This window comes from Vicugna pacos, chromosome 15 (genome assembly GCF_048564905.1).
Source record: "Vicugna pacos chromosome 15, VicPac4, whole genome shotgun sequence".
In the NCBI taxonomy this organism is placed as follows: Eukaryota; Metazoa; Chordata; class Mammalia; order Artiodactyla; family Camelidae; genus Vicugna; species Vicugna pacos.
In genome coordinates, this window is record NC_133001.1 from 59446181 (window position 1) to 59458414 (window position 12234).

The window sequence follows — 12234 nt, forward strand, 5'->3', positions numbered from 1 at the left end:
CACCTGTCTTCACCCAGTTCTGCAAACATGCATCTACAAATGTATATACTCCTGTACCTTTAATATAAATGGCGCTTCATTGTATATATAACCCTAACGTTAACTATTCCAGAAGCTTTTACATATGCCTGCATTAATATGTGCAGCTCATTCCTCTTAATCGCTGTATATATATATATATCATTAAATTACAGAGCACGTCACACTTTCACTATGATTTTTAATTTACTATATCTTTTAAAGGCAAAACACTTACCAATTTTGATGATGATTTCCTTTGGTTATAAAAACAAAATACACACATACAAAATACACACATACTCATTATGTGGAAAAATCTGAAGTTCAGAGTCATAGAAGGGAAAATTAAAATGCCCTTTTATGCCCATCCGTCCTGTGACTAGTTAACACTTAATACTACTTTTCAGCCCTTTCTAGTAAAGTTTATTTTTGCAATTATTTATGTAAATACACATTTCTTTTGAGTATTTTTCCATGTCATTAACTTTTTAAACAATACGATCTTAGTATTTTAAATAATATGATCTTAATACTGCATAAACTCCTTTCAGGAATATGTGGCAATTAATTAATGAAACCACTCTCCAATTTTTCAGTATTTTACTATTGTAAATAAAATTTTTTGACTCAATTGCCAATTTCTTTTCCAGAAATGCCGCATCTTTCCTTGCCTACAGGCCAGCTCTGAGCGTGTGTTCTGACGAGGCTCACCCATCTCAGGGACCCGAGAGGCCCTGGGCTGGAGCTGGATGGGCACAGCCCGGCCTCCTGCCTGGTGTCTAGCTCAGCCCGATGGGGGTGTGGGGCCATGCTCATTCCTCCACTCGCGGGACTTCATGGAGGTGGCCCGAGAGACCTGGGGGGACTCACCTGAGCAGGAGGAGGGCTGCGTGGCCCCGGCTGAGTTCCGCTCTTTCCGGGCAGGGCGGGCTCCAGCCTCTTGCTGGGGGGGCTGGCACCTCTTGTCCAGGCCCCACAGCTCTACCTGAACAGAGCTTGTGTCCCCTAATGAAACGCGGAGGACAAGCTGAAATAGCATTGAACAGCAGGTGCCCAGGTTTGAGAAAGCTGAGCCTGGGTGGTTTTCCCGCAACAGGAGAAACATGAGAAAGCAGGTCGGCTTCTGAACGGGCGACAGTTTCGGCCTCAGTGAGTGCAACACCGGTGAAACCGCTACGGGTGCTGCCGAGCGCACCTTCACAAGCAGCCCGTCCGCTCGGCCCCGTGCGCGGGGGAGGCGCTGCTCCGCCTTCTGGCATGTTGACAGTCCCCCGTGTGTGTTCCCAGGGGCACGAGTGTGGTTTAGCCCTCCGCCCGCCCGGAGAGGGGCCCAGCAGGCGCCACCACGTGTGTCCTTGGTCATTTACTGAAGGCCCCAGAGTGAGGACCCGGCGCCCAGTGGGCTGGGGGTCAGGGGACCGCTTCCAGGCCGTGGAGGATGTGTGGTGAGGTGAGCTGGGTATTTAAAGGGCCCTTGCCAGACGTCCTTTAATAGAGTGAAGAAATTGTCAGGTACATTAGATGTTTTAAAAGCAGGGGTGAGTGACCATGTAAATATGAAAGCGGATGCCCTGACATTCAGATATGAGAACAACCCCCACCCCGTTTGGACCACCTCTTGGCCCTGCTGTAACCGAGCAGGACCCTGCTGTCACTGGTGACCTGACATCTGCAGTGGTGTCTGTACCTGCTTGGCTGTGTCATGGTTACAGGGTTGTTCTCAGGCTCTTGCCGACCAGGCTGGGCTGGAGAGGACGGAGGACAGGGTGGTCCACCCAACCCCCTCATGGTGCTGTGTGCAGGGGTCATGCTCAGTGTCCTTGCTCCTGACCCCTTGTGGTTTCCTTGTGTCCTGTTCTGGCTGCAGGCCTCAGCCTACAGTAGGAGGTCCCCGGCCTCAGCTGCCTAAAAGGCTAAAAGCATTTATCAACCTGACTTTAGATGCACAAGTTCTTCTCTAGAGCTATTTTCCATAGAGCCTCTCCCTGTGCATCCTTTGTTCCAAGCAGAAGAATATTAAGAGTCCTAAAGCAGGAGGTGAACTTCACACCCTGCAGGAGGAAGGGGACCCCTGCATCTGCAAAAACAAGAACAACTTTGCAACAACTTGTTACCCTGTGTGTGATCTCTATGGAAACCAGCTCTGCCCCTTGAACCCTTAAACTTTTGCTATAAACCCCCTGCCTTCTCTCCCCACAAGGCTCACAGTCTCAGCCCACTGTGACCTCCTCTACCTGGCAAAGAAATGACGCTGCCTTTCTACTTCATCCAAAACTGTCCTCAAGTCTCAGTTCAGTAAGCAGGGTGTGGAGGCCATGTTTCGGAAACACTGCTTGCACCCACTTTCAATGCTCACCCTGTTTTGTGCACTAGGAGACCCTTTGTTCCCGACTGCCTCAGATGCACCCCCCACCCTAACCCAGCCCGGCTCCCTGTGATGTGCAATCCCCCCCACCCCCCACCAGGCTGGTCCACGGTGTCGGCACAGGCTGGAGAAGGACCGGGGCAGCAGAAGGGATGCAGTCAGCTGTGGGGTGCAGGAGGAGGATGGGTGGGGCCTAAGGTGTTCCTCCTCCAGAACATCCAGGCACCGAGCGAGAGTGCTGTCTGTGTCCTTGCTCAGTGCTTCTCTGAGGACGTTCAGAATTAGTCCATGAAGCAGACCGGCTTCCTGGCGTAAACAGGAGGGCCCGAAGCGTCCCAGACTTCTCCATGGGAGATGCCCTCCCCCATGCTGTGTTCACCCCACGGGCAAACTGCCCGACTGCCGCGGCCTTCTCAAGACGCGCTCGCAGACACGGGTGGGGGAGCTTTTATTGGGTCACACGTTAGCGCCGGTGTCTGCGCGCACAGGCTGGAGCCCTAGGCCAGCTTGAGGCACTGCGTGTTGAAGCAGTCCCCCTCCTTGCTGGCCACCGCCTCGAGCAGGGCCTGCTTCTTCTGCAGGCTGCGGGACGACTCCAGCTCGTACATGGTGGTCAGGTTGAAGAGCACGCTCTCGTGCAGGTAGTGCCGGGGGTCCTGCTGCACCATGGCCTCCAGCTGCCGCAGCGAGGCCTTGAGTCTGCCCAGGTACAGCAGGCACACGGCGGCGTTGTTGTTGGCCTGGAGAAGGGACACACAGCGTCGGGCGGGTGGCACGTATTACGACTGTGGGCCCGGGCCCCAGGTACCACGACGCGGGGCACGGCACTGGGGGCGGCGCGGGTCCCGGACACCTCCCTGATGCCCTGTGAAGGTGCCGGTGCCGGCGGACCTGGGGAGGGCTGCAGGTGAGCCCACATCGCTCCATCTTACCACTGCATTTGTTGGTTCGATCCTTAGAATTTCTGTGAAGAATCTGTGGGCTTCGGCAAAGTTATTCTGACCGAGGTGAAGGAAAGCTCTGGAAATGAGTGACAGGTAAAGGATTAACCGGGAAAGTCAGGACGTGGGTGCGCCAGCAACACCGGCGGGGCAGCCCCCGGAACCACCCGCGGAGGGGCGGTGCTGTCCAGCCACAGCGGGGCACATTGTGTGACGTGGGCCGCAAGGTACCGCGGGCCTAACTTTCATTAATCTAGACACGGTAACATCACCTAAATCACTTTCTGCTCTTTCCTACCCCTTCTGTTTTTTAAAGACAACCCAATTTTTATTTTATTTTTGTTTTTTGTTTTGTGGTTGGAGGTAATTAGGTTTATTTTTTTTTAATGCAGATACTGGGGATTGAACCTGGGACCTCGTGCACGCTAGGCAGGCACTGCACCACTGAGCTACCCCTCCCCGCCTTCTGTCCTTACTGTGCTGGAGAGAGCATCATCCATGCAGGGAGCGCTGGGCTGATGAACGCAAACCCGCACAGGCCTTGCTTTATACGGCTTATTTTACTCATAAAAGCCAATCACAGACACAAGACATGGGAGTTACAATGGCAGTTGTACTAGAGGGAAAAACTTAACACAAATTCAGGTTGAAATGGGGGCAATATAAAGAAGTACTATGAAAAATCAGGGGAAAAATTCTTAAAATCAGCTTTTACGACTAAAGGAATCCCACTGCAAGTCCAGGAAGCACACTTCTGGGTCCCCTGACTTGCTCAGCCTTGGCCTGGGGAGACCCAGCACTGCACGCAGAAGGCACCCTCTCCCCAGCAGGCTGTGCCGCACGGTCAGAGTTTAAAACTTATGGGAAACTTGAGAAAATATTCAAGTAAAAAGTCATACTTGTTCATTAAAACCATTGTTTTACCTTGTAGTCCATCCAGTTTCAAATACAAAATACACATATGGAAACCTGCTGCCTTTCTGTACACTAACAGTGAACTACCAGAAGGCGTAATGAGCAGTCCCATTTACCATCACATCAAAGGAATGCAACACCTAGGGGTAACCACCCAAGAAGGAAAAAGACCCGGAAACTATATCATGTTGAGGAAACTGAGACTTCATACAAACAGACGGGAAGATGCGCCACGTTCATGGACTGGAAGAACCAACATTGTTAAAATGGCTGTGCTGCCCAAGACAATACACAGACTGAGTGTAGTCCCTGTCAGAACACCAACGACACTTCACCGAGCTAGAGCAAAAATTTTTACAATTTGTATGGCAACACAAAAGACCCTGAATAGCCAAAACAATTTTCAGAAAAAAGAACACAGCTGGAGGCCTCACATTTCCTGACTTCAGACTACTACAAAGGTACAGTCATCAAAACAGCATGGCACTGGCACAAACACAGACACGTGGATCAATGGAACAGAACAGAGAGCCCAGAAATTAACCCACATTTATTATGGTCAACTTATCTATGACAGAGGAGGCAAGAATACAATGGAGAAAAGACAGACTCTTCAATAAATGGTGTCAGGAAAACTGGACAACTACATGCAAAAGAATGAAACTGGACTATTCTCTCACACCATGCACAGAAATAAATTCAAGGCTTAAATATAAGACCTGAAACCATAAAACTTCTGGAAGAAAACACAGGCAGTGCTCTTTGACATCAGTCTTAGTAATGTATTTTTGGATCTGTCTCCTCAGGCAAAGGAAACAAAAGCAAAAATAAACAACTGGGACTACAGCAAACTAAAAGGCTTTTGCACGGGGAAGGAAACCACCAACAAAACAAAAGGCGGCCTGCTGGATGGGAGAAGACATTTGCAAACAATCTATGTGATAAAGGATTAATATTCAAAGTACACAAAAAACTACTACAACTCAACATCAAAAAAACCAAGCAACCTGATTAAAAATGGGCAGAGGATCTGAATAGACATTTTTCCAAGGAAGACACACAGATGTCCCACAGGCACAGAAAAAGATGCTCAACATCACTGATCATCAGAATGCAGATCAAAACCACAATGAGACACCACCTCACAGCTGTCAGAACGGCTGCCATCAGAAAGTCTACAAATGACAAGTCTCGAGGGTGTGGAGAAAAGGGAGCCCTCCCACACTGCTGGTGGGCATGTAATCTGGTGCAGCCACTATGGAAAACAGCATGAAGATTCCTCAAAAAACTAAAAACAGAACTACCGTAAGATTCAGCAATCCCCACTGCTGGGTGTTTATCCAAAGAGAACAAAAACACTAATGAGAAAAGACACACGTGAACCTCCAGGCTCACGGCAGCACTACTTACAGCAGCCAAGACACGGAAGCAGCCTGAGTGGCCGTCGACAGGACTGGATGAGGAAGGTGCGAAACAGCAACAGGTACCGACACAGAGAGCAAACGGGCGGTTTCCAGAGGGGAGGGGCGGGGGGGGGCAGAGAAACGGGCAAGGGAGATGAAGGTACAAACTTCCCGTTACAGCGTACGTGGGCCACCGGGACGGGATGCAGTCAGTGACCAGGTGGTGTCCGCACGCTGACAGAGCAGGTCATGACTAGACTCGTGGTGGTGGTCAGTTTCAAAGCTATCGACAAACCAGAATCACTATGTTGTGTAACAGGAACTAACACAGGACTGCAGGTCGGTTATACTTCAAAAGACAAACTCAGAACAAGAGACCAGATCTGAGGTTACCGTGGAGGAGCGGGGTGAGGGGGAACTGGGTGAAGGCGGTCAGAAGGTACAAACTTCCAGTTACAAGTAAGTAGGAGGGATGCAGTGCCCAACATGACAGATACAGGCAGTACAGTGTTTGAAACCTCACATGAAACTGGCTGGGAGTGAGTTCTGTTTAATTTTGTATCTGTAAGAGATGGATGCTCACTAAACCTGCCGTGATGCATGTGAATCAAATCATTACGCGGTACACCTTGCGCTTACTTAGCGCTCTAAGTCAATTACAGCGCAATGGAACTGGAAGGAAAGACAAAATGAAGAAAGAAAAATACATACCTGTTCATTAAAACCATTATTTTACCCTGTAGTCCATCCAATTTCTGTGTCACTTTCTCTACGTCTTGAAAATACTTTTCAGCCGTTTTTATGTCTCCAATCTGCTGTGACAAAATCATGTCCTTAGTTCAGGTGACAACTTAAATCTCCATCCATGTATGTAATTCCCTAATATCATGCTAAGATGCTGGAACACAGTTATGAATCAGGCAGGTAGAACTTTGGTAACCATTTACTAATCGTTACTTAAAAAAAAAGCCATTGGGGTACCACGGGGTGTCAACACCCACATGTCAGAGGGTGAGCTGTCACCACACCTGCCATGTTAACAAGCCTCAGTTTTTGATTTGTACCCTTTGAAAGGAATCCTGGCTTAGCGACACGTAAAATAAAAATAAAATGAATGACTAAAATAATACATTTGTTTGATCTTTGGTATAATACGGCAGTCCCCTAGTCAATTTTGGGGGTTACCATCAAACCTGCAAATTCCAGTCATATTCTGACGCAGTAACACACAGTCTCATTGGACAAGCGAACAGATGACCCCACTCTTATCCCAACGTAAGGAAGCCCCCTCAGCGCCCCTTGTAAGATGAAGCCAGAGTCACGGGGGTCCGGACGGCCGCACCCCGCTGCGTGGCCATCACTGCAGAACCACAGCGGGGGGCGTGGTAAGGGGGAATCAGGTCTCCTCTGCCCTCAAACGCGTGAGGCAGGAAATCGATGATTTGAGGCTTATAGTGAGAAATGTAGGAAAAATTTAAATCCTGTTTAAACAAACAGCTTCCGGCGAGGGTGAGGGAAGAGGCAGGCCCTGTGTCCCCGGCCGGCCTAGGGAGCAGCCCTGAGCAGCGGGCCCCGGACGTCAGAACACGGCCACCACGCAGGGCCGTGCCCCCCGCACCCCTGCCGCCGCCCACCAGCCCCGTCCTTCCAGGGACGCCCGCCGGCCCGGAGGCTGAAGCCCCGCGCCCTGGAGCCGGGGGCAGGCGGGGGTCCGGGCTCCTCTCCCCGGGGCCCCGAGGGAACCGGGGCGGGTGACACACGTGGCCCGGCTGCCCGGCTGTGGCGGGGGAGGATCGGCCCCGCCCCGGGAGCCCGGGCGCTGCGCCAGGCTGCCCACGGCTTACAGGAGGGCAGGGTCGCGGCGCCACCCCGCAGACCCCGCGTCGGGGGGCGCGGGGAGGAGGCAGAACGGCGTTCTCCCGCGCGGCCGCCCACCCACGGGGCCGGCTCCGCGCCCGCCGCAGCCCCGACACCTGCGCTCCCGGCGGCGGGTGCACTTTAGCCCGGACCTCGGCCAGACCCGTTAAACGCTGGTGAGCGCACTGAGGGTCACCTGCTGCCGCTAAAGACGTGTCAAGCCCCCGTGTCTGCCGGGCGCGGAGCTGGGCGCTGCGCGCGGCTGCCGGCGCACAGCATCCTGTGACGTTCCGCTAGCCCCCCTTCACGCTCCAGTTAAAAGATGAGGCTCACAAAGGTGGGCAGTTTCTCAGGTCACACAGCTGACCTGTAGCAGCGGGGGCTCAGAACCAGGTCCGTCCACCTCCCGGGCCACGGGCGGGCCCTCCGCACCCCGCAGCCTCACGGGGCTGGTACAGGACTTGCACCGAAGCCATTTTCCAGTGGGAGATAATGGAGAAATCTTAGAATTTCCTTTGCCACCTACTGATTTGCCTGGTCATTGGAAAGTGAGCTTACATTTCCATATTTATTAAAATATAATTAGGGTTTAAAATCCTGATTTTCTAAGAGTTAGAGACAGCTTAAAAAATTAAACAATACAAACAGGCAATTAGAAGTAAAACAAAATATCTAGTAAGCAAATAAACAAGCCCAAAGTAGTTATTTAAAGAAAACAACAGACAGTAAGTGGATGGACTAACCAAGAAAAAGCATAAACACACAGAATCATAAATGTAAAAGGAGAAGCAACCACAGGTAGGAAGGAAACTGGAGTAATTATGAAAGAAGACCATTTTACAGAACTCTATGCAAATATATGTAAACACACGGACCAAACAGGCGGTTTTCCAGGCCTCTAAATCACCGCCATCGGTCCCAGGAACAGGGAGAAGGCTCCCACGCACGGAACGCAGGCACCATTAGTCACAACCGTCCGACGAATCCCCGGGGTGTGCCTTAGACCCTTCTGAGGTGAATTATTCAAACCTTCAAGGAACAGATAATTCCAGAGTATCCCAAATACCCCAGAGGACAGAGAAGGAAAGAAATCTGACCTCTTTTTATGAAGACAGAACAGATACCAAGTGCTTTTGCAAACAGCTCACACACACACAAACCCAGGCCAATTTCACTCAGAACCACAGCTGCAAAGATCTGGGGACACAGGCCCCCGGAGCAGGACCTACTGCAGGTGCACGGCCCTGAGTGTTTCTGGGGCAGAGACTGGAACCGCTCCTGCACCCGCTCCCCCTCCCCCTCAGGGAGGGAGCGGAGGGGTCGGCCAGACCTGGCCAGACCTGGCCGGGGAGCAGGCGAGCTCTGTGTCCCTCCTGCGGTGACCTGCAGGGCATGGCTGCCTGGCCCGGGGCCCCTGTGTGGACACATCATGCTCCTGGCCACCGAGGAAAGACTCAGCTCCATCAACTGTTCCTCTTTCCCGGGTTCTTCACCATGTCAGCCGCTCGGAAGCCACTGTGACGGTGGATGACCGTCTGAAACGAGCTCTGGACGGCACGGTCCCTATTCTACAGTTTGAGCTGCTGGTGAGGAGTGTGGGGAGGGCAGTCTCTCTGTGATGGGGAGCAGGTGGTGTTGACGCCCCCAGGGCCGCATGGCGAGGTGACAGCTCACTCAGCGCCTGCTCGATGGACGTCCGCCCCTTCTCCAGACATCACTGGCCCCCTGTCATGCTCCCCGTCCCCAGCTCCCGGAGTTATGGTAGAAGCCCGAGACACGGGGGTGAGGGCAGAGCCTGCACATGCAGGGTTGCGTCCTGGGACAGACAGAAGCGAGGACGGGCGCCCATCACTCCCTGTCACCAAGTACCACAGCGACCTGCACCCCGGCACCGGAGCCGTTCTTGGCAAAGTGGGGACCTTCCAGCTTTCTGCGCTGCTGGGACTGCTGGACGCCCTTTGTCCAGTTCACGCGGAGTCAAGTGCTCTTTCCAGCAAAATATCATCAAGTTACTATATTATCGATCAAGTTAAAATAAGATTCCTCATGGTTTTATCAACTTTTCTAACTGGAACCGGACAGTCTCCCAAGTAACCCACATCAGTGCTTCCCAGATGGGAATCTACGTAAATTCATGTTCCACAATCGGCTTCCTGGTCATGTCAAAGCCAGGAGGGCGTAAAGCTTGGTACGGCCACAGAAACCTGACTTGATGTCTTGTTTCCTGCGTTCTCTCTTAAGTCCAGAGTAAGCTCTGAGGCACGAGCAGGCCCCCCCCCCCCCCGCCCCGCGGTCCGCACCTGAAGGAAGATCCGGCCAATGCAGCTCAGCAGCTGGGGCTCCTGCTCCGGGTGGTGCTGGATGACCGAGCGGTAGGCGTCCACCGCCAGCACGTAGTCCTGCAGGGGAGAGGGGCCCCGAGAGCATTTTGGAGTCAGGGAGACCACGCTCAGTTCTGCACACGGACTAGGGCCTGCAGCCCTGCTTGGGAAGCGGGGCTCCCACGCGAGCAGGCGGGAAGCTGGGCCCCGTCTGAGGCGCAGGCGGGAGGCATGCACACCTGGAGGTTGAGTCCGGAGGCTGCCCTCCCGCCCCAGGGCTCCCAGCTCTGCACTGAGGCCTGAGGGGCTCTCTTCCTCCACCTTCTAAGCAGCGATCAGCATCGCACCCAGACTAACTCCTTTCCTGACAAAAGGATCAAGTGAACTGGTGAATCCTGTCTTGTCCCTGTCTGCCAAATACTCAGGCCCAATTTATTAACTGCGCGGCTGGCGCGGGCCCGCAGGGAGTGGAGGCCCAGCCAGGGGCAGGTGGCGGCCTCACGGCCTGGTCTGAGTCAGGCCGAGCCCTAGACTTCAGGGGCGGCAGGGACACCGCGGAGCACCTGAGAATCACCCGCGGTGTTTAACACCAACCCTTACTTTTGGGTTAGAGTGAACGAAGGGCAACCTTGCCCGGCTGTCAGTTAGCACCCAAGTGTCACAGGCCCCCTGCAGTGCACGCGCCCCGAATCCTGGCCTGCGTCTCACGTGCTCCAGTGACGTTTGGGGCTGAGCCGGTCCCCAGAGAGCTGGAGCGGGATGCGGAGGGCACGCAAGGCCACCGCACTGCCCCTCTAGGGCATCCCTCTAGGATGCTCTCCGGCCGGTGTCACTGCCTCACAGCCTCACGTTTCAGTGCTCTGGGCCGGGAGCCAAGGTTTCTGAAGACAATTTGATGTGGAAAGGACAGGTTTTAAAAAAACCAAGCAAGGATCCCTGATGGAAAGTTATTTAGCTGCTGTTCTGTTAAAACAGGGCTCTCCTGGGAGAGTGCTCTGGGCAGGCCCGTGGGCGTGGGGGACTCGTGGGAAAGCTCCCGGCAGGCAGTAGGGGCCTGGGGGCTGCAGGTGCAGCCCACCAGGCCTGGACAGGAGCTGCCCGGGCGCTGCAGCCACAGGGAGGGCTTCTGCCAGCTGATGTCACTCAGCGAAACTGCCGATTTACTGGCGGTGAGGAAATACGGCCCCTTTAAGGGAAAATGGCTAAAACGAGCTCTTGGGAGAGTGTCACCCACGCTGTGGCCACAGGTGTGGCTCTGAGGACGGGAGTGAATGGCTGCTCTTGGGGACAGACCTATTTAGCCCAACCTTCGGCCTTTTTCTTTCAGCAGTGGCACCTGTTTGGTGGCGGTGACTCTAGGCCTGTGACCAGGAGGATTTACAGGGCCGCCAGGTCCTCTGAGGATGTGAGCATGGGCAGGGAGGGGCAGGCGCCCAAGGCGGGAGGCCCAGGCACCTGGGTGGCTGCCCACGCGGCGCCCTGAGGCAGCCGAGTCTCAGGAGAGGAAGCAACGTGTCGCAGGCGAGGCTGGGGACCCCAGGCTCTCAGGACGTGCACCTCTGCCTGAGGGCATCTGGTGCAGATGCTCGGCTGAAGCGTGTGGATAGATTGCTCATCGATAAAAAGTTACATTAATATTTATCTCACTGTAATAGAAATGTTATTCAAAATAATTAGCCGGATGATTAAATAACTCATTGTTAGCCCAGACACATAATTTAATTAACGGGAGACCCGCGAACGGAGACCGCAGGCGGCTGTGATGCGGTCCCGCCCACCAGATGGCAGCAGGGGCAGCGGCTCGCTGAGGCCTCCCTGCGACCCTTTCACTCCTTGTTTAGCTCAAGAGAATGAAAGACTAATCTAAAACTTCAAGGTAAACTGCATCTGTGGAAGCGCGTCTCTGAAGCACAGCAGCACTGAGCGCCGCGTCCCGACCACGCGGGAGGGGGCGGGGCTGCGGCCTGGTGGAGGCGGAGCTCCTGCCGCGTAACAGCGGAGGCGCTCTCACCCCGTCCCTGTCTGTGAACGTGTCCTAAAAACGCACGTCGAAGCCCGTCGGCGGAACCGGAAACTTCCCTCCCGAGTTCTCCCCGTGATTAACGAGATAGCAGCCTGCGAATTCGGACTTTGCCCCTGGTTCCTCTGTATGCCAGTGACTTCGAGGGGAGAGGACCAGGGCTCCTGGCCCCCACGCTGCTGGCGGGGGGTGGCTGCAAAGGCAGCTGAACTGCGCCTCGGTTCAGGGGAGGCGCCCGGAGCTCAGAGATGGGGAGGGGGTGCGAGGCCAGTCTGCACCCGTGTCACAGCTGCACGGGGCACATGGAAGGGGCCTCGGGACGTACAGCTGCCCTGGACACGGTCCTCGCAGGGCTGCCCCGCCAGCCCCCAGAGCACGTTTCTCCCCTCGC

General features: G+C 53.9%; 1 protein-coding gene across 3 annotated transcripts in view; it reads right to left on the minus strand.

Moving 5' to 3' along the window:
• Positions 1-2817: 2817 nt before the first annotated feature.
• The window catches only part of TRAPPC12 (trafficking protein particle complex subunit 12), a 51429-nt gene continuing 42012 nt past the window's right edge, over positions 2818-12234 (minus strand). For 2 of the 3 annotated variants that reach the window (XM_072938265.1, XM_072938266.1), the window contains exons 9-12: positions 9803-9901; positions 6357-6457; positions 3319-3406; positions 2818-3126 (exon numbers count right to left, since the gene is read on the minus strand). In XM_072938265.1, coding sequence (XP_072794366.1) covers positions 2884-3126; positions 3319-3406; positions 6357-6457; positions 9803-9901 — 531 coding nt within the window. In that variant the 3' untranslated portion in view covers positions 2818-2883. The remainder of the gene's footprint in view (positions 3127-3318; positions 3407-6356; positions 6458-9802; positions 9902-12234) is intronic. The other variant, XM_072938267.1, reaches the window with a different exon arrangement.